At 44.3% G+C, this 27,885-nt stretch overlaps 2 protein-coding genes across 3 annotated transcripts; one reads left to right on the forward strand and one right to left on the reverse strand.

Moving 5' to 3' along the window:
• Nucleotides 1-10,697: 10,697 nt before the first annotated feature.
• lnx2b (ligand of numb-protein X 2b) lies at nt 10,698-20,640 on the forward strand. Its single transcript, XM_027018209.2, has 9 exons — nt 10,698-11,129; nt 13,050-13,240; nt 14,027-14,223; nt 16,700-17,089; nt 17,239-17,373; nt 18,207-18,381; nt 18,507-18,750; nt 18,886-19,044; nt 19,190-20,640. Exons 1-9 carry the CDS (start codon nt 10,741-10,743, stop codon nt 19,323-19,325), a joined length of 2,016 nt encoding a protein of 671 aa, XP_026874010.1. The 5' UTR covers nt 10,698-10,740; the 3' UTR covers nt 19,326-20,640.
• Nucleotides 20,641-21,983: 1,343 nt separating this feature from the next.
• Nucleotides 21,984-27,228, reverse strand: chic1 (cysteine-rich hydrophobic domain 1). Of its 2 annotated transcripts, XM_027018204.2 has the most exons (6): nt 27,067-27,228; nt 26,117-26,171; nt 24,864-25,019; nt 24,462-24,518; nt 24,054-24,113; nt 21,984-23,584 (listed from the first exon to the last, which is right to left on the reverse strand). In XM_027018204.2, the coding sequence occupies exons 1-6, from the start codon at nt 27,210-27,212 to the stop codon at nt 23,534-23,536; spliced, it is 525 nt and encodes a 174-aa protein (XP_026874005.1). In that variant the 5' UTR covers nt 27,213-27,228; the 3' UTR covers nt 21,984-23,533. The 2 variants fall into 2 exon arrangements, with proteins under 2 accessions (XP_026874005.1, XP_026874004.1); XM_027018203.2 differs by having other exon boundaries at nt 21,984-24,113.
• Nucleotides 27,229-27,885: the final 657 nt, after the last annotated feature.

The following is a 27,885-nucleotide window of genomic DNA, read 5'->3' on the forward strand; positions in this document are numbered from 1 at the left end:
CCGACACTGTCTGTTACAGAACATCAGAGTGGGAATAAGCAGATTCTTCAGTCTCGTGTGTCATAAAAGTCCCTGTGCTTCCTCTGAACGTGCCAGGAAAGATTCCTTTGATCTCGTCTGCCATACACATGTGGCTCCTAATGCAAGATAATGGGGTGATGCAGGCATAAGATAAGTAGTGTGAAGTGTGTGCACGCGCAGCCTCTTATCAACTACAGACCAAGCCATTTAACACGTGTGGGGTTTTATAATTAAATGAATGCTAAGCTTACACTAATAGAGAATAATGTGCAGAATGGAATAGGACTAATGCTTGAATTAATAAAATAATTACTGTATGTCCAGACATAACAGGAAATGCCCTAGACGTGCATATGTGTGATTATGCAAGAAGACATGTGTACGAGACGGTCAGACAGAGGTGACGGCTGAGATGGAAAAACACAAAAGCAGAAGTGGCGCAAGGCGAGAAAAACCATAAGTCTGTCTGTTGCAAAGTTATGCTTTAGATCTCACTCGCACTGCGTTGTGAAGTGACATCTCCAGAGCTCTGCATTAATAAAAGGCCACAGGGTAACGCACTGGTTCCTGTCTCTTCTATCCTGCATCAACGGACGTGACACACGGTATCCATGTTATGTGTTGTAACAAGGTCTGCACTAGGCTGGGCTAAGTACCCCCCCCCCATCCCTTTCTCACAATCTTCTCTTTTTTGCGCTTTCTTACTCTCTTCTATCTGCCATCATCTATTTTTTTTTCCCACTTTCTCTTTCAATTTTGCTGGTGCGTTCTGTAGGCAGTAGGGCACTTCCTTCAGACAGGCATGGTGTCTTCCATGTTGCCAGCCCCTTCTGTTGCTCTGTATCCTGGATTCATTAACCCGAGAACCTCCGCACTTCCTTTGTGCTGGAGGTCCCATGTGTGCTCCAGAAGCCACAGGCAAAGGGAGCAGCCATTGTGATTCGCTACAGGTCATGCGCATGGTCTCTCACTTTGAAATGGACTTATCGAGGAAGAGAGTGACCCCGCTCAGCCCCTAGTTTCCCTCTCGATAGCCTGACGTGTGAAGTCTGAATCCGAATTTGGGCATCCTTGAACTTTCTGTTCTAATGCAACCCAGGTCCAGTGAAGAGTTATGTGTTGTGCAAAAAATCGGTCAATAGAGGGTGCTCTTTGCTAGTCAGAGCAGTCAAAGCGTGCTTTGCTACCGCAGGCTGGTGCCAGGCCAGGAGGCCGAGGGCAATAAAATTCTCACCTCATTATCAGGAACACAGTCACATCACAGCCCTGCTATGGGGGAGAATGAGGGGAGAGGAGGGGGGGGGGGTTGGAGGTGTGATGGGGTCACCTGAACGGAGAGCCAAGCTGACACTCTCTGCCCAGCAAGATCACAGATCTGAAGACAGGCCCACTTCACAACAGAGGAAGAGATTTGGTGCACAGAAGCTCGGTTACAGAGCGGCTAAGTGTCATATAACGGATTGCAGCTCTGCAGCTGTAAGAGTGATTCTGTCAAGATTTTCCCGAGCGAAATGAAAGTTAAACATTTCCTTTCTCTCTAGGGGTAAAGACAGTCAATGCTAGAATTTCACATATTTAACTGGCAATATGGAGTACATCATAACTTTAATCCAACTTTCTTGAGCACAGTTTAATCAAACCATGATTTGGTCTGATTGTTGCATTTTCATCTTTTTACACTTGGCTGATTACCTTAGCTGAAATATCTTAAAAGTCATAGACACAACAGTTAAACAATAAATGAATATTTTCTAGCGTTAACAAATGCTTCAGTTTAGTCTATTTTAGAACCACAGAAATTCAGGACCACAGATATTCTGAACCCCAGTTTTGCCTTCTTTTTTTAAAATGCATTTTTCATTGTTTATGGCTCAGAAATTTACAACCGAATTTGAAAATCTTCTTCCTAACTGGCATATTTAATCACTAACTCACAGAGGCTTTTGGGCCTGGTGCTGTGGGGCTTTGATGAGAAGCAGAGCCCTTTGTCTGAAAGGGCTGGGGGACAGCATTAGAACACCATGGGCTCCTGGCAGCTGGCGGCCTCCTATCTTCATATGTACAGCCAATAAATCAATATCAAATCTTAAGAGCAGGAAGCCAGATGGCTTTCCTCCAGCCCCTCGACCTGGCTGCTCAGCTCCCTCTCATAGCCAGTGTGGCTACTGTAAGCTAGGCCGACGGAGAGAGTCCTTTGATGGCTTACACATTCAATGAAGAGTCCATGAATGACTAAAGGGAACAAATAACCTGTTAGGAGTCAGGTCAAATCGATGTTTGTTTCTCTGAACATCAAAGGCCCGCAAATGTTTGATATGCAGCCCCCCACACCTTGGTCCAGGGCTAGGACAGGTAAAGGGGTGGAGCAGTCAATTGAGAGGAAAGGCGAGGGGAGGGGTTGTGAGTTCTCTCTCTCGAGCCTTGCCATAGGGCGCTTGGCTCAGACAAAGAGGCTTTCGGTGCCTCCAACTGCCTACAGAACAATCAGGCCCTCACACCTTCCTGCATCTATGCTTTTGGACACGTCTGTGAATCAGATGAGGTCTCGTGAGCCGCGATGATTCCTGCATGCGATCTCTGTGTCCTCCTTCTGTCCAACGACTGTGTGATCACACACGCTTCAGATAACCTCGATTCCATTTAACTCCTTCCCTTTTCTCTCTGTGCATCAGAAAAATTCCACAGAGGAAAGTCAGAGCGGTCCACACTGGAGCAACACAGATGGCGTCACTGTGTTTTTAAAAACCCAACACAGCAAACTCATCTCGATTTCTGTGTGGGCCAGGGGTGAGGTTAAACAGTAGTTTGATTGAACGGCTGTTCACAGGCCAGTGTGAAATGCCAGCTCTGTGGCGAGGCGTGACAGGGAAGAAGCTGGCTGCCTCCGTCCTTTGTGTGGCTTGCGGGCTGAATGCGTGGCCTCCTTTGTCCCGCACTCACTGTCCGGCCCCTCAGACTCTCCTCTACACTGCTTTGTCTCGAGCTGTGGGACCACTTCCTTCAGCCAGGTCAGGGCAAGGTCGTGCCTTTGGAAACATGCCTCTTGCAGTCTGGCTGATCGAAAATGCGCGGTTCGTCAGTCTGCCACTGGGTTTCACTTTGGGACACCCTACAGTTTGTGTCCAGGTAGCATTTTATGGGCATAAGAAACTAAACACTGTGCCACACAAATGCGAAATTGTGTCAGTTCAGTCACAATTAACAGCATATTAATTAAATAACTCTGAGCGATGGTGCAACCAGCCCTCTCAGATTTACTATGTTGAATTAACCTCCCAGTTAACCTTAATGGGGTCAGCTATTTAGCTGAAACACTGGGCAGTTTGAGGCCTTCTCCTCATGTGAGCCCGAGGCTCTCCTCAGACCGAACAGAATGAAGAGCTCCCCTCTTGATAAGAGAAAGAAATGAGCAAAGCAGTCCAGATCAGCCCAGAACTCTCAGCGGACAGGAGAAGGAGGGAAGAGATGATATGGGTGATAATGATCACTGGTGGACCTTTGATCCTCCAAGAACTGATAAGATGTTACACGGTGACATGCTGAGCGGACAAGCACGGCTGCACGACAGGTACAAACAAGCGCACCGGAGGGTCAGAGGTAGAGATGGCTCGAAAGAGACGCAAATTGCTACCTATGCAGGAGGAAAGGCGAGTGGGTGGCGGGCCAGTTGGCTGTTAGCAGAACTGTGTGGTTAATTTATAGGCTCTACTTTCCCTAGACGATAGCGCTTCAGGGTTGTGCTGGACATGCTGTGCCACTTGTACAACCAAATTCTCAGGCAAAGATCAAAGGCCACAATGTTATTGTTCGCTTGCTTGTGAAAGGGGATCAGCTTCAGAAAGAGCTGCTATCCAATGTGAGGGAGGTTCGTGTCACATCCTGTTGACTTTCTGACCCAACGGCGGAATAAGAATAAGAAAAAATAAAAGATCTGAGAGAAACACAGTCTGATGGAGATTCCAAGGCCCAGTATGTTACTTGAGCACACTTGCAGTGTCTGAGGGAACCAAGCACTGATTGCGCTGCTGAACTGACACTCAAATGTCACAGTAAAGCCAGTCGGGGGAGGGCCACTGCACACCCCTGGTACTGATTTAGAGGCTGCGTGTGGGGGCCAGACAGGGCCTGAAGTCAAGGGGGCAAGTGACAGCCTGAAACAGATGCCTGGCTGTCTGGCCTGAGGAGCAGGGGGTTGGGCTGAATGGGAACTGCCCATAGAGTTAATGCACCGCCCCTTGGCGTCCTAGCAACCGAGCTGCAATAGAGCCCCACTCATTGCACCTGCAGCCAGGTCTGCACGCGTGCTGTTGTGTGAGAGAGAGCGGGGTGGAGCGCACGTGTGTGAAACCATATATTTGTACTTGCATAGACTGATGACATTAGGCAGCACTAAAAGAAGGTCGGAGACTCTCAAGACATCAGGAGTAATAGAGAGATCCTACTAACCGCAAATCTGCAAAGATTTTGACTTTTCAGACCGAAGCCTCTGGATACCAGATCAGAACTTTCGGACTGTGGTGACAGAACCTTAATTGTCATAGCTTTATCAAATCAGTCACATTCATCAAATCTGTCATTTGTTTAGTCATTTGTTCATTCATTCACCCAGCTATGTTAAACCCTGACGTTTACTGTAGTTGTTACTCTGTGGTTTTTACAGAACCCATCCCAAAAGATCAAGGTTCCATATACATACCTTATAAGACACAAGACATTTGGTCATAAATCTGATACTCTATTAGGTCACAGTGAGCCAGATAAAGCTTGAGTGAGCTGTGCTACAATTAAAAGGATTAAGATGTTAGGCCGTCCGTTATCAGCTCTGTCCTGCAGACATCAAAGGGTAGCTGAAGTGAGAGTACAGCTGGCCTGGTGAGTTTTTTTCTCTCCCTCACTGGTGTTTGTGTCGAGGATGTTTACTGATCCCGGCAAGGACAAACAGGCTCCTTCTTGTTTGTAAGGAGCCCTATTCAAACAAACGAGCTTGTGGAGATGATTCAGGCAGGATGTACTTCACCGCTGCCTCTTTTATTATCGTCTTTACACTCCAGCCTCAGAATTTCAGGCGATTTTTCTCATCTCCAGTTGAGCATGTAATCACTGGGATTTGGAAGTACTATTACTCATCACATATTATCAACAGATAATATATTTAATTGTGGTCACATTTGTTTTTGTTTCTTGTAGTAAGTTCACTTTACGTTTACCACATTATCACATTTGTTGTGTGTGTGTGTGTGTGTGTGTTTTTTTTTAATTTACTTTGGAATTTGTATGTTGCTTGTTTTTTCACACATTAGATCACTGGCATCATGCGCCTTGAACTGATAATTGACGCGTGCTGACTGAAGAATGAGAATGTAAAAACAGGCCACACGGTGTCACTCTCGAGCTCTTGTTTTGGGTCTGCTTTTGAGCGTCTGTTGGCAGCTGTACAAATCCACACACCGCACAAATGTGGTATTACTCAGGCCAACAGTTTGATGAAAGGCTTAGTAATGGCTTCAATTCCTGAACCGTTCTGTAGCGCTATTGTGCACATACACCACACACATCAGATGTGTAGCAAGACAGATTTTGGTCTGGTATGTCATGGAGTGCACTAACGTGAAGCATTTGAAGGAATTATGCAAGATGACAAACATAGGCTAATCAAGCAGATTCCAACAAGTCAGAATATGATGAGGAAAAAATGAAATTAAAAAGGCTAGTTTAGACTGATAGTATAACTCTTTCAAACACTAGAAAGCATTACACTTCAAGAACAAATATTTGAAGCGGTATCATATGCAATCGAAGTTTACTAAGCCCCTTGTTGCAACATGCATATACTACATTCACAGTATAATGTAAATGTTATTCAAAACTAGATAAAAAGCTAAAACACTTGAACATGATTTATTTAATCAGCAAATGCCATTGTCTGCGCTGGACCCACAAGAGCATAAATCACAATTGAACAAGCCTGAACAGAGTGGTTTTTATGAGGGTGAGTGGTGAGGGGCTTCTCCCCCCCCCCCAGTCCTGCAGGAGGTTGGAGGCTGGCAGTGTTAGAGTGTCAAAGGCCTTTTAACTGGCAGGGTTCCAAACAAAGTCTTATTACTTTATTGGGTATCATTTAGAAAAGCCTTTTTTTTTTTTTTTTTTTTTTTACACCCTCTTCAGTTTCAAAGAAAAAAAACAGTAATTACAGAGAATGATTCATCCAACTAAGGTTTAATGCAATGTTCTGTTTTAAGATACCATGCGTCCTCAGTTGTTTCACATGATAAGCAAAATGCTACACACTTTCAGTAACCTGCATTGAAGGTCATTGTAATTCATTTGATAATTAAATTACTGACTCATAAAACAATTACACACACAAACAGGCAGGAAAAAGCACCTGACAAGTGAACTTACTTATTACCTCAAAGGAACAATGAAAGTATAAGGGTTTTATGTGAATTCATTTTTACATTGGTTTCCAGTTAACAGCAAGAATTATCAGCAAGAGAGTGCCAAATCATACACACACACACACACACACACACACATATATAGATAGATGTAGTGATATTCAAAAGTGTATATATATATATATATATATATATATATATATATATATATATATATATATATATATATATAAAATTTATTTATTTATTTATTTATTTATTTATTTTTCATATTCACACACACTGTCTTCCTCTCACATCCTATATCCTTTTTTATCAAACATTCTAAGGACCTCATGTTCGGGTCCTGCCGTGTCTAATCCATAAATCCAGTACCTCCATAAGAAACCCAACTGCACCAGGTGTGCGCACTTCCACGCGGCATGCGCTACCAGGTGAGCGTACAGGTAACCTGCTCGTATCGACTGGCCCTACCTGCGCGCGCTTCCTTCGAGCGACGTCAGCGCTCACGGTTTTGTCGTTGGAGACCGAGAACACGTCGCCGCTGTCGGAATAAAACCACCTGGCGCGATATCCCGTGGCGGCCAAATGGCAGAGAGAGTTATATCATTTCGAGTGTATTCCCTCGGTTAGACACTTTGCTCCCTTCTAAGGTCTTTTTTAAAAATCGTTCTTTGTTACATTAGCCACTTCCGGAGAACAGTCTCAGGTAAGTTTCGGTGTTTGCGGTTATGTTGCGTGTAAAGTGGCCTTCTCGTTAAACAGCCTACACTTACCCGCAATTTAAGACAGAATGTAGGCTGTAAAAAGATTTTAAAATTGTCGATGAACAATATGAGTTAGGTTTAGTGACACCAAGATGACTTTTCTGTCAAAGGCTGGCGAGTAAGCTACACAACACACACACACACACACAGGTCCTTTTTTCCCAGGTCCTTGAAGCTTTTGCGATAACTAATAAGAACCATTATACTATATATTACGCTCGAATAAATTAGTTTGACTTAAATTTTGTTCGAGATTAAAGTTTACCCCTGTTGTCAGTGTTTGCGAACAGATTCTGTCAGGTGCCTGATAAATGATTTATGGTCCCACACTCAAGTATCAGGTCATTGACTTGGAGAGGGAGAATTGTGGTCGCCACCTTTTCTCAAACACGGCATTAGTCAATTGGCGTCGTCTGTGAAGTTAGTGTAAAACCTACAGGGGCCCGTTTAGTCTAAAAATTACAATTGGCATTTTAATCCATAATTCTTTGCATTTTTATGAAGTATTAATAGCACGACATTTCTTTGATGAATTATTTTGTTGTTAGTGATTTTTCACTTTATCTAGTTTTGTCTCGTTTGACTTGCCTCGCCAGCAGGTGTTTGTGCGTACAGCTGCCTAATGTATTTCCAGTGTCTGTATTTTGTGATTTATTGCGCCCTGGTCAAAGTTACTGTTTGTAGCTGTAGCTTGTGTTTTTTGTGTACTGGTCTCTTCATGTTATGCAGCTTTCAGACCATCAGCATAGAGGCTTTTGTGGCTGAAATGAGTTATGAATATTTGTCATTTGTGTGTTTTTAACCTGGGTATGTTGCTGCATCAGAGACCCCCTTTACTGTCCAGGAGATCCAAGATGGTGGGGAAACGTGTTCCAAGTCTGGTGGGAGGGTATGGTTCTGTCCGTCAGTGATATGACGAGGGTATATTTATAGCCTCCCTCTCCTTGTCCCGCAGCAGCAGTGGGTAGTCAAGATGCAGCAATTCCAGGTGAACTCGGCTGCACACCTTTTCAGTTGAGCTCGGCATGTATTGCTGTGGTACTGCATTTCCTAAGGGTGTGGCGGAGAGATTGATTCACGATCTTCTGGACAGACAGACTGATTTACTGTTTACTCTACAGTTGGCAGACGACAGTGGCATTGAATTATTAGTCTACGGCACCTCCCCTTCACAATTGGAAAGCTTCTCTGTATTAACTAGATACTTAAAGAATGGACAGTGATATTGATTTTATCAGTCCTGAATCAGAAGATACCTTTGTCCTCACAGGAAAGGTGTATATGTAATGGGATAAATAATTGCTCGCATAACAAACTTTTCATACTGACAAACACTGATGTTTTCAATTCTCTAATGGTAATATTTTGTTTTAGATTAAACAGTTTGGAAGTTTGGTATGGAAATCAAGAATGAGTCTATTCTACAATTGACATTTAGTTGGTAGTTGTTTTTTTTATTTTTTTATTAGTTTATTTTTTTATTCCTCCCTTAGTAGTTACTAAGTCATAATCAGTATTAAGGAAGGGGTATTAAGGTACACCTTTCTTGATGATTGACATTTGCTGAAAGCTAGGCTTAACCAAGGGACACCCTTGAGACCTGCTGTATCATAAAATGCTGAATTAGAAAAGAAGCGCTGCTAACACAATTCTGACCAGCTTCTCTGATCTATTAGCTGCTGCAAAGATCTGCAGAGGGGCTGTTCATCTTAACCAGGGTCAGTGCTTCCACCTTCATACACAAGGACAAAATGATGTATTTGCACCGTAATACTGCGACACCAGATTCTTTTTTTTTCCCCCCTGGTGAATGGCTTACAATGTGCAATGTGAATTATATTGTCGTGACTTTTGAAAGCTCGTAAAACAAACAAACAAACAAGCAGGTCTACTTCTTTAGAGTAGTCACAGTTGTGTGTTTGTGTTGGAACCTATGACTCTTGAACATTTTTTTAAATGAGTCATCCTATCCTTTGTCAAATGGGACAAAGCAGTACTACAGCTGTGTGGTTTATAGTTGTCTTCAGCTGTCACTGGTACTTATCTTTTGCAGGGAAAGTGCCAGAGGAAAGAAGCAAAGTGGGGGGAGAGGGAGAAACACTGTCCTCGTTAAAACCCCAGACAGTGTATTTTTAATTAAGCACCGTTCTCTCTCACCCCCGCCCGCCTGCCTCAACACCACACACACGCACAGGCACTCACAGGGCACGTTGTAATTAGTCAATAGTTGTGACAGCTGCTTGGAATACTTTGCCTGGGCTCGTGTGCTATCAGCACATAAACTCCCCCTTCTCTACACACACACACACACACACACACACACACACACACACACACGCACGCACAGACACCACTCTGCCTCAACCCCTCCTCCTTAGTCCGTGTGGCCAGTCGCTGAACACCCCTCTGCACTCCGCTGAGCTCCCCTCTAGCAAGTCACACGGTTCTCTCGAGTTGCATGTCCTCGTGTATGCACACACACGTGCGCGTAAACACACACTCATACACACGTACACCATTGGAGATGAAGGACTTCGGTTTCATGCAGGCTGGAGGCAGCCAGCATAGCTGTTGAGTTTGAATTTCTCTTTTGCATGCAGTGGCTGCTGGGAGTCTGCCATCTCTGCTGTCAGCAGCGTCCGAGGTGGGTGGGAACATCGAATGGGATCTACAGCTTCAGTCGCACACAGATCTGTTTGTTTACTCTGCATGCCCCCTTCCTTAATGGGACTAGAGGTTTACATTTTTAACTTTGATTCTTGAGTTTTACACATTGCATGCTGGACCATGTTTTATGATCAGTAAATGTAATGTGTCTAAGGACTGCTCACTCTTGAATTTACAGAAGGATTCTATTGTCAAACATTTATATAATTTACATAATTTTTTTATTGAATTATGCTTAAAAACTGATGTGAACTTCTGTATTGAGAGTGGATATTTTAGGGAGCTTTGCGGTGTTTTGTTGTGGGAGAAATTAGTACTTGTTAGAAGCTTCACACGGTGAAGTAGCTCACTGCTGATTGGGCTCAAGAGGGCTTTCGTGACATGGCTGGCATTTTTCCACAACCCCATCGCAGTTTGCACATTCATTTCATGTCATGCTTCTGTTTCCTCCCGTTAGGTGAGTTTTGACAGTTGCTCTCCAATCATTTTATGGAGCTTAACCTTCATAATGAAGTGAACTGTGGCACTTGGCCTAGCTGGGACTTCTGGCGTAGAGGAAACTTATGTGGAGGATACAGCTGCAGCTCTCCCCCCATATTGTTGCTGTTAAATGCATTTATGTCATTTCCTGTCCAGCCAGCAGGAGCCAACCCCCCCCCCCCCATGCCTCTACTAGCCTCAGTTTTTCTTTGTTCTCTCTTCCACCAGAAGTGCAAGATGAGGAGACAAAGCGGATGGGCGGTTTCTTCCTTCTCTGGACTGAATATGCTTCTTGTCGACAGCGTCTCTGTCTAGCGAGGCTTGGATAGAGAGTTGGGGGGTGGGGGGGGGGGGGTGTGAACACAGGCAAAAACACTTGGCTGTTCCTGGCCGCAGCACCGTGGACCATGACAGAGCCCAGATCGCCGGCATCCGGCCTGACGTGGGCGCGCGTGTGCAAGGAGTGCGGCCAGGGCCACGAGGCCCAGGACGGCCACCTTTACGAGTACCGGAGTGACGTGGACGACGAGCTGGTCTGCCACATATGTCTGCAGCCCCTGCTGCGGCCCGTGGACACACCGTGCGGCCACACCTACTGCCAGCAGTGCCTGAGCAGCTTCCTGGGTGAGCAGGACTTCTGCCCCGTGGACCGGAAACAGCTGCAGCTCCAACAGTGCCATCCCTCCAGCCACCTGGTGCGTAATCTGCTGGACAAGCTCACCGTGCTGTGCCCCTTCCACAGCGAGTGCCAGGAGACCATGCAGCGCTGCGAACTGCAGCCGCACCTGCACAACAGGTAGGTGTGAAGATCCCAGCGCGGGAGCCCGCCCGCCAGCACCCCGAACGTTGGGCTCCAGTGCAGTGCAAGTGGAAAATTCCAGAAACACGCAGGCAGATAATGCGTTTTGCAGTAGTAATTTGGTTCAAACTGCAATGATGAGATGAGTAAACATGGTGGACATTTTGCTGATTGGTTTCAGAAGGTTGCTATTAATCTCTGTCTGGAGAAGAGATTTCTCTCTTCTGTTCCACTTGTTTTTGAATTACTCCAAATTTGCGTTTCATGGTTTTTCAGGGAGTTAAGCTAGGAACAGAATATCTAAACTTTTTTTTTTTTTTTTTTTTTTTTTTTATAAAAAAGAGCTTTTTGTTTTGTCTGGTAATAATTTACCAACAAAATGAACAACAAACATGTGCTAACAGTACAGGCAGCAGGGTCCTAAAAGCTCACCAAGTTTGAAATAATACTCTCCTTCCAGAGTAAGTGCTAATCTTCCATAAGCTTTGGTTGAATGGGAACCATAGGAAGCCTTCTTTTCCTGATTCCGTGGATTGAATGTGAATACTTCCTCCATAGGAGCAAAGCATACTGCTGCTACTCTGGCCCGAAGTGAAAACCGAGTGTCATTCAGTCATACGCAGAGTATATGAATCTGGACAGGGATTCTGATTAAAACATTTCTCGCGGACAACGCTGTTATGTTTTGGATGCAAGCCGAGCGAAACGCTGAGGTTTGCGTTTGTATTTCCGAGAGATGCACTGATCAAAATATTCTCAGGCATCCATGGAATGCGGTTTATCCCGGGCTGGCCATTTGACTCCATTTAGCCAGAATAATGAATGACTAATGACTACTTTAGTTATAACTACATGCCTTTCAGATCATGGAATTAGTAGTCACCTGATTGCAGGCATGCTTCAGTGGTCAGAGTGTCTGTTACTGCTTGCTGGAATGAAAGCAGAGCATACATGAATGGATACACCGTTTATCTTGGTGCATAATTTCCCCCGTTGCAGCAGAGTGTAGCGAAGTTAATTTCACTCAACTATTGCGAAACCTCCAGTGTATACAGACGTGAGCGGGAGCGAGTGTTTGATCTAAGCACATCCTACTTGTGCCATCATGTAGCATGTTGATTTCTCCCTGCAAGCTGTGGAGTCACCTTGCCCTGCCAGGCTGTTCCTCTCGCCCACACGGCCTGACCTTCTGATCGTCACCCCCACTGTCAGCTGTGATGTAATGGTGAGATCTAAAGGTTGTTTGGCTGGTAAATCGTGTGTGCTGGAGAGGCTCAGTGTAAACAAATGGCGAGCCGGGAGTGTTGGGTGGGGAGGGCGTGGCCTCGCTCAGACCTCATTATGCTTGGGGTGACCTGTGCTCCGCCTACCTGCAATGCAGCAGTCGTCCTCTTTTGCATAGCACCTCATCTCTCTCCCCGTCTCGCTCCCTCCCTGTCTCTCTTTCTGTCTCTCTCTCTCTCTCTCTCTCTCTCTCTAGCACAAGCCTATCTCACACACCACCCATCAGAGAAACAGATGTGTTCAACACACAATAGAGAGTTATCATGTAGCTTCTTTCAACTGGAAGAAATGAATAAGCATTGTTGCTGGGTTATTCCCCCACCCTCATTGATTCCCCCCCCCCTACACACCACTCCAGTTCATGCTGACTCTTGAATACAAGCTGTGGAAAGTGCTGGGCAGAGCTAGTGCTGGTTATTTTTAGATACTGCTGCTGCCGTCCTATAATTAATGTCTTGTACATTAATTAACAGCAAACCACTGAGTAATGAAGCATGTTTGCAACTCTTATGGATCTCTGTACCGTCTATCCTCTGTCTTGTTTTCTCTTGGCTGCCTTCTCTCTCTCTCTCTCTGCGCCTCCCCCATCTTATTTCTCTTCTTGTTGTTTCTCCATCCTGTGCTCTGACCCAGATGCCCAGCATTCAGACGTCTCCGGGAGGAGGCCGAGCGGAGGAAGAGGCCCTCCTGGAATGAGTTAAAGGGGAGCAGAAGTGAGGGGGAGTCTGACACCAAATCCACTCCAGCTCTCAGTCGCACATCTAATCTTCGTGGGACGACAGAGCCTGGCCCTGCCCACCCCTCTGAGGAGGGAGGAGATGATGGTAAAGTCTGACTTCCATGTCTCCTAAATCAAAGGTTTTTCTCAGACATTTCATATCCTAAAACAATCGAGGTTTCCTCTGTTTTCATTGTCCGAACATAGAAATATAATTATTATATGTTGCTTTTTTTTTTTTTTGCGTTTGCAAGATTATAGAAAATCTGCTAAGAGGGTCATTTAGTGTTTTTTGAGAGAGTGTTTTTGCCTCCCAAAAAAATGGGCTTTGAGTAATCCAGCTTGTGACTTGCGTCATCTTAGAGGAAAAGGTGTCAAGAGTTTGTAGAAGGAGCCCGTAAAAAGCAGAGGAAATAGATTTGCAGCTGTGTTGACTCTTGGTTAGAAATCAAAGGAGGTGGTGTCTTTGATGAGCCTATGTGTAAGGATGCTTGGGGACTGGGTGTGGCAGGGGGAGGGGGCTCAGTGAGCTCATACTTCCATAGGCAGTGCTTTTATGGCAAGCCATCATCACGTTGCCACTATCTGCTCTCAGTAAACATGTCTACACCTTGTCATTAATGCTGTCATCTATGTCTGGTGGGAGAGTAGATCTGAAATCTCTATTTATAGATACATAATCATAAGCTCTGAATCACCTGGCAACGCCCTTATAATAACCTTATATGATAACCTTATTCTTGTGCATTCTTTAACTGATTGTTTGGTCGCTTTCTGTCACAAATGATTCAGTGCTGGATTTTGGCTGATTCAGTGTCGGACTCGGTTTCTGGGCGTCGGTCTGACTGGAAAGAGCGCAGTCATGTGTGGTGGTGTCTCCTTTCTCTGCTAGGGGCTCCCCTCAGGTCGAGCTTGGTTGCCGAGGCCAACATCGTCGAGCTGTTCCGGAAGGAGCCCGACGAAGATCTGGGACTGCGCATAGTGGGTGGGAAGGACACGCCCCTGGGGAGCATCGTCATTCAGGAGATCGTACGTGACTCGGTGGCCGGCCGCGATACCAAGCTCGCCCCGGGGGACCACATTCTGGAGGTGAGGCACATTAGAGCTCGTTGTATAATCGGCATCTGCTCCAAGGCCATCGGGTGTGGGTCCCGGAAGATTGTATCACGCGGCGTGTTTAATCCACTTGTACTGTGATAAAAGGGTACACACTTTGGCCACGTCATAAGATCGCAAGCATTTGACGTCATCAATCATATTGATATCCTCAGTATGGTAAAAGGATGAATACATCAGAGGAATGTTCTAAATCTACTGGTGTGCAAAACGCCAGAAAGAAGTTAAACAAAAAATTAAATATTCCTTAACTGTATATACAACAATAAGTATGTAAATACATCAATAAACGTACATTTATAGAAAACATGAAAAGGAAAAATCCCCAAAATTCATCCCACTGGGAGACAAGATATTCAGAGTGAAAATATTCCAGGATTCCCTCTGTAACAGGCATTGCTCACAGTCTCGGTCCCTTGGTAATGTTTCCAGTTCCATAAACCATAATGAGTTAGCATTATGTCCTGCCTTATTAAAGCGTCTTGCTAAAGGAGATTTCTCATCACTGTTCCTAATGCTATATTTGTGCTCACAACTTCTTTATTTTTTAATTGGCAATTTGTTTTGCCTACACAGCATAGACCCCAGGGACAGACTAGTAGATATAACACAAAGGTCGACAAGCACGTAATCCTTCCCCGAACACTAAACCTTTGATGTGGGTGTGGATTTATGTAAGCATACATTCAGCATACAATTAAAACATTTAAAATTTCCATCTGGAACCTTTTAAAGGGAAGAGCCATATGACTTTCCGGTAACAGCCCATCTAAACAATCCTGTAAGTCCCACGGCGTGTTCTCTGGGAGCTCTGGCCCTTTGAAAGGCCCTGTTCCTCCTGTGCTGTCACTACACACACCCATGTGTCGGTGTGTTTGCATTCCAGTCCCGTCCCTGGGTAAAGGGCACCGAACCCTGCTTGCTGTTGGTGCATGTTGTGAAATTTCTCCTGGCTTGCATCGTTTTCACCTTGTAAACAGTGGACTGCATTCACTTATTAACATTGACCTCTTAACAGAGCAGAACAGTGACTGACGAAGACAAAGCTAAAAAAAGTACCAATATGTTTGTTTGGTTTGGATAGACCGCAGCCCCCTATCCTCCATCCATCCTGTACGTGAGGGTGAACTGTGTCTTCTTTCAATGTTTCCATTAACGTGTAGGCTGAACTGTTGTTGTTGTTGTTGTTGAGTTTTATGTGTAGGATATGCTGTCATATAGATGAATTTTGGGATAAACAGGACTGTGCATATATTTACTGGTAAAAATATTTTCCAAAAATTGTTTTTTTTCCCTAATTTATTTTTTCCATATTGGGCAGCGCTTTGCTGACTTGTGGCAAAGTTAGTACAACAGTGACTCATGTTAAAAGACAAAGCAGGACTGGTCTTATCTTTCTGTGATCTGGTCCTGACATTGCTTGATCATGCTACATTTGTGAAGGTTAAACCTTCAAACTTAACACTTAACACTGCAATTTATACCTGTATGATGAATATAGATTAATACAGATTAATCATTCATAAAGTCAAGGCTGTCTTAATATTGGCTTTTCGTAGGAAATGGGGTCGATGTCATCCTGGGCATTAGTTTTGCTTTTGCCATGTTCCCACCCACCCCCAGTGTAGCACTCTCCTAGGATGGCCACCCCTAGCAGTCCTGGAATGCAGTAACAGAGAAAAAACGAACCTAAACCACCGGCTTTGCATTCAGCTCAGGAATCCCAGGCCAAATGAATGAATAGCTTTTACCCGTCCTGTGTGCTTTAGGGCCAATCAGATATGCGGGACTCTGAACAAGGGTCTGTGTGGCCTGGGCGGCGAGCTGCCTCAGGATGAGCTGCAGCTCCACTGGAAGTCTTTGACTTTTGTGGCAGCCTGTAAAAAAGGGCTGTCGGAGGCTGTGAAGATAGCGTTTCAAGAAACGAGAAATCCAATCTGCCATTTCCCCTTCAGGCTCGTCGATGCATTGATTTTTAAGTAGCGCTTTTCTAAGGAGTGCTAGCTTTGCACTTCACAGTGTAAGCATAATAAAAGCTTTGTTTTAGAATCTCTTGCTTTGCATTGCTTTCTTCGTAAGGAGAAAAATGGAGCAATGGACAAACGTGGCACTTAAGAAATCATTTCCCACAGTAGTGGATCATATTGCAACACTGTCTTCACTTGGGGCAAGATTCAACCTGCCAGGTGGAGTACAGTAGAAGATTACTGTCTGTGTAATTGACAGAAGTAATATTGCCCCATTACACATGCTGTTTAGGTGGTGGGGTTGGAGGGGGTTACAGTGAGTGCAGGAACATGTGGACCCTTGTCTAGAATACATTAAACCAATAAATAAGTGACAAAGTGACAGATTTTGTTATTCCCATTGGATTATGGGCAGTACGTGGGGGCTACCATACATGTGAAGCCAGTTGAAACTAATCCCATGACGTGACATGTCTCAACAGGCAAACGATGTCAGCCTGACCTCCGTGCCCCACGTCCACGCCATCGCAGTGCTGCGGCGGCCCTGCGCCTCCATCCGGCTCACTGTCATGCAGGAGAAGGGCTTCAAGCCGCGGGCCGAAGTCTACCCGCACCCACACACTCCGGCCACACAGGCCTCCCACAACCCCAGCACAGTCATCCAGGTGACGCTGGTGAAACGCGAGCACTCCGAGCCGCTTGGCATCAAACTCATCCGCAAAACAGAAGAGCTGGGCGTCTTCATCCTGGACCTGCTGCCGGGAGGGCTGGCCGCCAAGGACGGAAAACTGCGTAACAACGACAAGGTGTTGGCCATCAACGGGCACGACCTGAGGCATGGCACGCCGGAGAGTGCAGCTCAGATCATCCAGGTACGAGGGGGGCCAGGCAGGGGGACGGCTGCCACTGTGCTTATTTGCCTGTCAGCAGTGGCCTGGGGCCTGTAACTCAGGGTTGTAGACTTGGATAAGCAGCCTGGCATATTACTCAGTTATATTGGTTTGTGTGCGTGTGCGAGCAGGCTAGTGAGGTGCGTGTGAACTTTGTGGTGATGAGGCATTTGGACACCAATGAGGATGGAGGTGACGTGCAGAGCAGAGGGGCCAGGAGAGCTCCTGACATCCAGTACTTCAGACGGCGCTCCATATTCATGAAGGTAAAGAACTGTGTGTGTGTGTGTGTGTGTGTGTGTGTGTGTGTGTGTGTGTGTGTGTCGGTGCACGCGAGCGCCTGCCTGCCTGCGTGCGTCAGCTGGCCTGGTACCTGGTCTGGTCACCTGGTGTGGCCATCTTGTTCCTTATGCTTCACTACTGCCATGTGGTTCTACGCGCGTGTGACTCCTCTCAGCCCGAGCCCGTGAAAGCTGTCTTCACACCGCCGTCCGTCACACCCTGTGTGCGTGTCACTTCCTCACTGGCTCTGGGAGGTGAAAGCAGATGCAGGCTGTTCAGGGTGAGATTAAAGCAGCCTGTCTCTATCTTTGAGCTATGCGGCTGATCAAAAGGCCTAGGTGCTGTGCTCTCTCTCTCTCTCTCTCTCTCTCTCTCTCTCTCTCTCTCTCTCTCACTACCTTCACTACTGCAGTGTTTGTTTGTGGCCGAGGATCAAAGGTGGTGACGGTTAGCTTTCGCCTGTGGAGCTGAAGCCTTTAGTCTTGCTGGGAGGGGTGGAGTTCCCTGCTGGGGTAGGAAGGGCACTACCCATCCCCCTCTGGAGCTCTGCAGACTCCAGGGGCACTAGGAGAAGATGATGAAAGCTGTGGCATTTGACACTACAGGTTACGATGGCAGCGTGTCAGGCCCTTCACATTATCATCACTCTGCGTTTGCCACAGGATCTGGAATGGGTCGCGTTTGTTTTTACAAATGTTTTCACCACAGGAGTCGGACACGTTTTCTGACGCTTTCGCTTTCCAGTCATCGGGTGTTCAGAGAGTAAAAGCAGAGAAGTGATTTGTGTGTGTGTGTGTGTGTGTGTGTGTGTGTATAGGATCCTCCTGGTGGGTTTTCCAGTCAGGAGAAGACGGTGAATCTGAAGAAGGAGCCGCGTCACTCGTTGGGCATCACCATCGCGGGGGGGCGAGACTGCCGCAGTCGTCTGCCTGTCTACATCACCAGCGTGCAGCCCGTGGGCTGCCTGCACAGGGACGGCACCATCAGACCAGGTGCCACGCTTCCACACCCACACCGAAGAGCTTCACAGGTCTAGTGCACACTGCCTGCGCATTTCAGCTTGAAACTGCTCGCGGAAAACTGTCTGACCACAAATGTCCTGGCTGTGGTGGCCCAGGTGATGTGCTGCTGAGCATCAACAGCGTGGATCTGACCCAGCTGACCTACAACGAGGCCGTGTCCGTGCTGAAGTCACAGACGGCCCAGAGCTCTGTGACGCTGAGCGTCATCCGCACCGTCGCTGAGGAGGAAGAGGAGGACAGGGAAGCTGCCAGCAAGGAGGAGATGGACACGCTGGAGGGCCCCAGAGAGGACAACCTCAACTGGACCCCGCTGTGGACCCGCTGGTTGGGCCTACCTAGGTGGGTGATGGTCTTCTGCACCTCAACAGCATGCGTTGTGGTGGGGTTGGGAAGGTGCTGGTGTCCCGCGCGGTTACGGGCCGTGCACAAGCGGATGAATTGGGGTTGACTTGAACTCTTTCTTTAATTGAAAAGCCACATGCACTGGTGTCGTGACATTGTGCTGCTGAAGACCAACAACGAGAGTTGGGGCTTCAGTATCGTGGGTGGATATGAAGAACACCGTGGCCAGCAGCCCTTCTTCATCAAGACCATAGTGCCTGGAACTCCTGCCCACTTCGATGGGCGTCTGAAGTAGGCCACTTTCCTTTCCTTTCCTTTGGATGGACTCCTATACTATGCTCTCTTGATCTACAACTAATAATTCTCATGGAAATTTGAACATCTAAAAGTGCTAGTTTGACATCGTACACCCTTACTCACTAAGCTTTCCCCACAGGTGTGGTGATGAGATTGTGGCGGTGAATGGAGCCACCACCGTGGGCATGAACAACTCTTCCCTGATCCCCATGTTGAAGCTGCAGAGGAATAAAGTCATACTCACTGTGGTGTCCTGGCCGGGCAGCCTGGTATGAAGACCAGCCTGCCCAGTGCTGCTCTGTCCTTCTCAAAGCCTGGGATCCTCCTCAGCGGGGTGTAGCTGGTGTGCTTTACTATATTTCTGATACACAATAGTAACAGAACACACAAGGATTTGGAAGGTTTTCAGCCTTTGTCTTTCTCAAAGAACAGACTGCATGTGCAAAAGGCACCAGGGTCAAATCAGGAAGGTAGGGTGACAATCACCGACTGCAAAGTTAAAGCAAACCAAATTAATTATTTTTTTTTTATTTTGCCTTATCATTTGCCTCAGCTACCTGGAAGACAATTGGTGATCACCTTCCTTGTTGGTGTTGCCAGATCCTCATTGGAGAGATGTCTGTTGCACTAAAGTATATGGACATGATTGCAAAGGAAGTCTTGAGTTTCTCAGTCAGAATTATACTAAACTTTGAATGTGTGCACGTGTGTATCTTGAACAATAATATTTTTACATCCATGTATGCTTTGCTAAGCACAGGATGTAGTGCTGGGCATGAGCGTGCTTTTTTCTGAATGGGTTGGTTTTAACTTCAAGAATGACCAGTAATAATAATAATAGTGTGTGTGTGTGTGTGTGGATAGGTGTCATAACATTACATGGGATGGAACTATACCAAAACCTGTGTAGTTGATCTCTGTAATTATTTACATTTATTATTTTCTGTTATTGTTTAGCTATTTAGGTATTTAGCTATTTTATGTTTATGCCTTGTCTTACTGTTAAATGTATTAGCTTTTGGGTGTTGGTATTGACTATTTTTAAATCCCACTAAAATCTTAAACTAAGATTTTAAAATAGATCAATTTCTTTGGTGCCTTGAATATGTATACAAACAAATCAGTACACATCTGCCTTAATTTTTACAACACCGAAAAACACCATTAAGTTTCTTTATCTTTATCAAGTCATGTACCTCTTTTGGGGTTTTAATTTCTAACGTATACTAGTTCTAGTTGAAATATACTCCTATATTCTCCTAGTTTGTGGTGTTTTATGATGGTGTATTGACGGGTAGTAATTTGATCTGCTCCTGTATGCTCATCCTCCTATTTGGTTCTCTGGTGTTGGGAGTAACCCTCTTTCTTAACCCTCAGAAAATATCCTCTCCCTTGACTACCGTTTGTTGATTCCTGTATATATTTTGAATTTATTTATGTACTTTATTAACATTTAGATCACTTGATAGGCCTGAAATTTCTTAATGGTATTAAGCCTTTTCTGTGAGATGTGTGATTACAATGTGGTAGAATAAAACAAACATGTTGAAATGCATGTTTTCTGGGGGAGAATATGTCTAATAGACCAGGCCTGTCTTAATATGAGTTGTATGATCCGGCACGGCTTTAGGTCTTTAAGCTTGTTCTCATTGTGTCTACCTTTCCTCTGAAAGGAAGCAGGGTGAGTTACCACGCTAACTATACAGTTGGGTTTAACCGGTTTTATAAGTGAAATATTATACATGGCAATGTGCAGGACCAAGGCGTAGTGCGTAGAACAAGCAGGCTAAGGAAGAGAGTGGATGGCGAGGAACTGTACTGTGTTGCGTGCAAACAGTTGTCACGTGAGTGAAACGCTGCGGAGGCCTGTAGCTTGTGATTTTAAGCTATGGTGCCAGATGATCACATAAAGCAAGTGAAAACCTGATTTTACCCATGCAGCAGGAAGTGTGCATTATGCAATACTAACTTGAGCCTGTTTGGTGCGTACCACGTGTGCCTTGATGGCAAATGCTCATCGTGGACATCACACTCTCCATAAGACACCGTATATGATTGTTATGTACAAACATAGCTACCAAAATCTATCAATCTAAACAATTTTTCCATTCATTTAACCCTTCACCCTATTCAACTCATCCTGAATGTGGATTAGCCTGCCCCCTTCAGGCAGTGAGAGGCTCAAGCTTGTGAATCAACTTTAAATTTTCCATCCATGTTCATTTCTGCTAAATGTTTCATTCAGGCCCAAATCTAATCCCTAGTTCCTGTAATGCACTGGAAATAGAACACCAAGACCGACAGCTGGGCGCTACACCCTACAGTCGTGATAGCACGAACACTTAGATACTGAGGTGTGTTTGTCTTTATGCCTACCATACATCTGCCAAACACTAATTTTATGCTTGTACTGGAAAGGAATCTATAGTGAACAGAGAATAACATGTTATATATTCATATGATTTTATCCTATCATGTCATTTCACTACTTTAAAAGAGACAGTTTTTATGAATTGAAACGGGTAGGAATTCATGTTTTTATATATATATATATATATATATATATATATATATATATATATATATGAATAAATTTACAGTATCAGCCACATTTGTAGAGAATTTCAGTGATTGCAGTAGTAGACTGGAACCTAGCACACCAAGATGGTTTACTAACACTGGTGAGTATTACACTGACCCTCTCCTAATCCAAGATCATTTACAAATACAGGTCAATATTACTTTAATATTTTATTACCATTTTATGAAATATATGAAAAAAGACAAACTAAGCCTTGACTAACCTGACTGTGAAATATGTCTGTGCTCTCCACTCAAGAGCTACAAAGAGAAGAATAATTAAAATACTTTTTTTTTTTTTTTTTCCAATTCAGCAAAGAACAAGGAACAGATGACAATTTGACATACATGCGTCTTGGAGGAATAACTGTTTGTATTGATTGATTCCCTGCAAGGATTATTAAACAAAAGGCTCTAGATTCAACAGATTTAGACATTATGCAGTTACTTCCATAAGAATGAGTGCTTTTTAAATAAAGCTTCATGATTACACATGCAGGAAATGTAGATGTGGCTAACGACTCATGTGAAATGACTTTGAAAAGAAGACAGTTACAGAAAAACAATCAATCATAAAATGTATTTATGCTTTCCATAGGATTAGGTAAAGACAGACATTTACAGGTACTTTGTAGTGGGACTATTACCGAGAAGATCTTTTTTTCTCCCCATATTAGGCAAAGTACATGTGTTTTCAAACACAGCTCTCTCAAACATGATCCACAGTTCCAGAGGCACTCTAATACAGCAGGCTGACTACATAGTCGGAAAAAGAACTGAACTGGTGTAGAAATCCACCCCAAGGTACAACCTTGAGCTCAACACTGGCATGTCTATAAAAACAGTATCCATGGACTTTGCCTAAAACCAGCAATCTGATGAAGCTAAACAAACGTAGCAATGAGAAAAAAGGGGAGGTTCAGGGATTAAAATTTCACTTGGAAATGAATGACACAAATGTTAACAAACCTTGACTGGCAAAATCATCTTTAACACATCAGTTTTGTCCTTACAGTACACACAACGTATATATAAAAACAACAACAAAGGCAGAAAAAAATAACAATAATAAAGAACTCAGGGACAATCAACCAAAAGCCTGACGTCCTCGTGTGCTCAAGTGCAATTTTCAGCCCTAACTTGACTGGCATGTTGTACATACATTTTATGGCTTACTAGATAAACGGGTCCATATAAACTGGAAAATTACAGAGATGCAGTTCAAAAACAATCTATGTTACAATAATATATTGGCAGAAAACTAATCACCAGCTAAATTACATTGTGTAAACATGGTATACCACACTGTACAGCTTTCCCAGAAATGATGACTGGTCAGATTCTTTAACTTCCCCTGCCTAGAGAACAATCGTAAAGTATTGGGAGAAACCTTATGTTGACAATTATTTCAGCTTCTTTAAACATCTTACCTACTCCATTACCAGCAAAGGACCTTCACACAGTTTACTGAGTCTACAAATTTCTCTATGCATTTCTCTGGACCACACATAGATCTCTAATTAAAAAAAAAAGGAGTCAACTTTTAACATAAGGCAAATGCACACCTTAAGGTGCCTTGTTTTTACCAACATCATCACATGTGTGAGCTGGGAGGGACAGATGGCTCTTTGGGGTAAATGCACTTTTAAATGGAGTAGGACTTTTTTTTTCTTCCACGTAACATAAACTGAGTGCAACACAGGAGCGTTTCTACTACATCAGGAAATGTGCAAAACCTGCTCTAAAGCAAAGTGACAGTGTTGCGAATTCTACTGTACAAGGTACTGGGAGCAGAAGGGCTCACATAGAGACACCTGTGAAGACCCTCAATCCAACATATATACAAGGCACTAGGGAGAGGAGGAGTGAGGAGCCAATGAGCTGCCTCCCCTGAGCAGTCCACTCAGTCAGGTCTGAATATAGGATATTTAGGTAAGAATTCTATAAGAATCACCTGTAGAAGTAAGGAAACAGACACAGTTACAAAACTAACAAAACATTTTTATTTAGCTTCATGCTAACTTGTTTTGGATAATTGCTGGATGACCAAGAGCAGTGTTTTCTGGATTGCGTGAAGTTGACGTCACATATTGGTAGTGGTAGAACACAGCATTTTCTTTACCTCACAAAGTGCACTTAAATAATTTCATGCCCTGTGCAAAAACGTTATGTGATGAGTAATACTATTGTCTTAGAGGATGCCAATTTGTTATCGCCACACCCTCATTTATATTGCATGTATGAAAGCTCCAGGTGCCTTTTGGGTATGCCCACGTATAGCAGTACCTGACACTGCTGCACACTGCTTCAAGAATGCAGACTAATGGAGAAACGCATTAAATCTTTTGCAATCTCCTTTCAGCTACAGTCAACAAATTACATGAAAAAAGACATGAAAGGCCTTCCTTTGACAAAAGACTTACATATTCCATCATGTTATTACTCTCACATTTTCTTTTGCTGAGTTTCCAGTGTAGTCCCAGCTGAAAAGCAATGGAAAGGGCAGCAGAGTCAAATGCCTCAGACACGCAGCCCGACTTTCACATGGAGGTTCGCTGGGGTCAAACCGCAGCTACTGCTTGGAGGAGCATTTATACAGCGTGTGTGAAGCTACTGTCCGTCACTCACAGGTCTGAGACTCAACAAAAGTTTTACCGCTGACCTCTGCACTCTATCAACAGATCAGGCAAAAATGGCTGCGAGGGAGAGCAGAATCTTCACAGCTTAACAGCTACATTTACAACCATTATTTACTACACGCAAAAATGTAAACAGTTACTTCACAGAAGCTCCTCATCAGTCTAAGTGGTAATGATGTGAAATGTGCTTACCTTGTGATATAATCGGTTGTTTTCCCATTCTAACAGTTTCTGAATGGATCTTCGTGTCTGTGCAATAGAGGAAAACGCACTTTAAATTTGGTAATAACCACCCCATGAAAACCTTCACACGTGTGCTTGGCAAATGCTAATAAAACACCCAACATTAAGGCTTCAGAGATATTTATGGACTGAAGCCCTTATTTACCCAGCTTGTAAGTCACGTTATGGTCAATAACACTGTGTGGCATCCAAACGTTCACATTTATCTTTCAAATAACCCAGTTTAATTTCACACAGCGTCACTAATTGAGCCAACTCAGCACTGAAGGCAATATTAGCGGCGTGCTAAAGGCTAGGAGAACAGCATGGCCAGTTTACAAAAGGCCTCATCAGATCAGAGGAGGGACTCACCCTCTTGTTGAGGCATATAACAGGCCACAGACTGCAGCCCACCGTACAGCAGCAGCACAGGCAACCGCACAGTAGCCATTTCACGTTGATGGGCAGGTTCTTCTTCAGGCAAGCGTTCACCCGGCTAATGCTAGTCTTAAACTCTTCTGGAGCGACCTGGATCAAGCAGAAGGGACGAGTGAGAAATGATTAAAAAAAAAATACAATTTTAAAAATCCTATCAAAATGCTACAATCACGCTGCATTCTGCTTTCATCATACCCTGACTGGAAACATTACACTGAAAAGAAGTGATGCATGCGAGACAATAGCAAGAGTCCCCAGAAGAATGTTATTTTTGCCTGAGCTCAGATTCACTTCTGATATTTTCTAAGAGAGAAGTGCTTGCAAAAGAAGACACAAATGCAAGATGATCAAATACTGAAGAAAAAAAAAGAAAAGAAAAAGAGGACTCTCTGCAGATGCTCTTAAAACCTCGGGCCTCTCAACTGCATGCTTCTATCTTGCCAACCAAAATCCGTGACTTTCAGGGCAGCAGGAGGACAAAAAGATGAGATAAGCCCACGGCCTGTGGCTGTGCCGTCTAAACAGCATGAATGGATGCTCATTCCTCTCTGGGTATGTACACCATAAAACTGGGGTCGTAATCTTTTATGACAGGATGCAAAGGTCTCTTTGCAAACAGTGAAAGAGCTCGGAATAAAGCCCAGCAGGCCTGATCTGCACCCTTCAGTCATCATAATCCTGACCTCATCCATCACATGTCACCCCGGGTCACAATACTGGAGATACATTTTATTGCCCCGGACTTCCCTCAGCCTGCTCTTCCCCCTGCAATCTTTTTGTGTTCCTGCGTCCGACCCAGGAAGCTTTCCTTTCTTGTGCATGGCGCAGTCTTTATTTCATTATTTTGTCACCTGGAGCTGTGTCCTCCATGCACTAGGGTGCTAGCCCATAAGGCCCTTACACAGCTTACTCATTGACAGAAGCCCACTGCAGCGCATTGAGCTTGCGTTAGATGCACTACCAGTGAAACCTACCAAACCGCAACATTCTCATACTGCAAGACCCTTCTACAATGACCAGGAAGTGCTTACTGATACATTACCTCTTCTAAAAAGAACCCTGACCAAAACCATATAGATTATGCGCATAAAAGAAAAAGGTAAACAAACAATGACAAAACCAATTTTCTCCAGACGCATAAATCAGACATTTATTTGCATACATATAAACAATTTGGACATTATTACCTTTCCTGTAAGAACAGATGGGAATTCTGTGTCAAATTTGTTGCTCAGTCCAAACCTATGAAACAGAATTTAAATGTAAAATAGGATTCCTCCGTATATGTTGTATACAAACAAAAAAGGGAACGTTTTAATTTCATGATGTAAGAACTGTTAAATGTTAGTCAAGTGCAATTACCTGAAAAATTTAAAGAACTTTAAATACTATTTGCCATAATGCATTGCAAATATAGCCATTATTTTTTTAACACATGGAAGTTTGAAAGTGTTTGACGTGTTATGAAGTGTAAGTGTCATGTCCAACTGTGCATAATAAAAAAGAAAAATGTTAACGCTATGTTGCCAACAAATCAGACTTCCCTAACTAGATAACTGCAACATTAGGCTGGACTGCACTCATCTGTTCCGAGGAAGTGAACGGTTGCACTGCAAGGTGCAACTTAGCAAGCGAGCCAACCTACTGATCTATGCATCACGGTGAAGTTATTACAATAAACATTTAAGAGACGCACGTATGTGGAGACGCCCAGTGGTGTATATTCTCTAACGCACACATCGCCGAAAACGAATTGCAGCGGCATTTGAACGAGCTCGCGAGGACACTCCATGCACGTGACAGTGCTGGTTATTCTAAGGTAGCTCTGGTTAGCTATCTGTGCTATCTAATTAGCAGGCTTGACATCCAAGATTACTGAATCCTGGGCGAACATCCGAACGAAGTTAAAGATTACGGGACAAGGGGGAAAAACAAAACAAAACAAAACAAAAAAAAAAACAACCCAAAAAAAAAAAAATAAGACGCTGTTCTGAATTCAGTGCAAAGTCAACAAGAGACATCACACTAGCGGTCTGGCCTACAGGTATTTTGAAAAATGTACACTAGCATGGAGCTTCCAACAGCGAGTGTGACAAAGCCGCACACACGGCAGGGTCTGAAGCACGCGGACGCTTACACGGTAATGTGCCCAGCCCCTCGCATCGCCACGGGCTCGGGCCAGTATCTGGCGAGGTGCTGCTCTTCGCTCGCTACGCGCTCGTCTTCCTCCTCCAGCTCGTAGATGGTGTCAAAGTCCGCCATGTTGGGCAGTAGGACGCTCATGACGTTCCTGGGCAGCGCGTGGGTGACGTCGGAGCGCACGCGCCTCGCCCGGGGAGAACGAAAGCGCGCGCCCGCCGCGAAATGACAGCGGGGTGGCTGGGGTGGGGTGGGGTGGGGGGTGTAACCCAAGCTGCGGACCACCCGGGGGGCAAAATGTTCAAAAATGTTGATGCGTCCGTGGATTAGACGCTCAAACAAGAACGAAAAAAAAAAAATAGAATATGGTAGAATTCAAGAGGAAAAAAAATGTTTAGGTCTGAGGAGAAAAGCCGATTTATTTATTTATGTATTTATTTATTTATTATTATTATTATTATTATTATTATTAGTAGTAGTAGTAGTAGTCGTAGTCGTAGTCGTATCACGAATATTCAGTCCCTCAATATTCAATATTCAATCCCTCTACATCTACTGAATTGACAGTAGACAGCTATATTTAGCCTTATTGTAAAGTTGTGATTTCCAAAAGTCAGCCATATGAGAGCAGTGGGAGTAGAAGGTTTGATCTACAATTCTGAAAGGGGGTTTTTGGCTGCTGTAAGAAAATTGCTTTCTGATGGATTCTCAGTGATTTTGTAAAGCTATCAATTAGACTAGAAAAACTAATGAATACTTTTGCAAGCACAGCAAAACTACAGGCTATACCGAACATAAGACCAAAATACATCAACAA

Source organism: Electrophorus electricus, chromosome 12, assembly GCF_013358815.1.
Source record: "Electrophorus electricus isolate fEleEle1 chromosome 12, fEleEle1.pri, whole genome shotgun sequence".
Classification (NCBI taxonomy): domain Eukaryota; kingdom Metazoa; phylum Chordata; class Actinopteri; order Gymnotiformes; family Gymnotidae; genus Electrophorus; species Electrophorus electricus.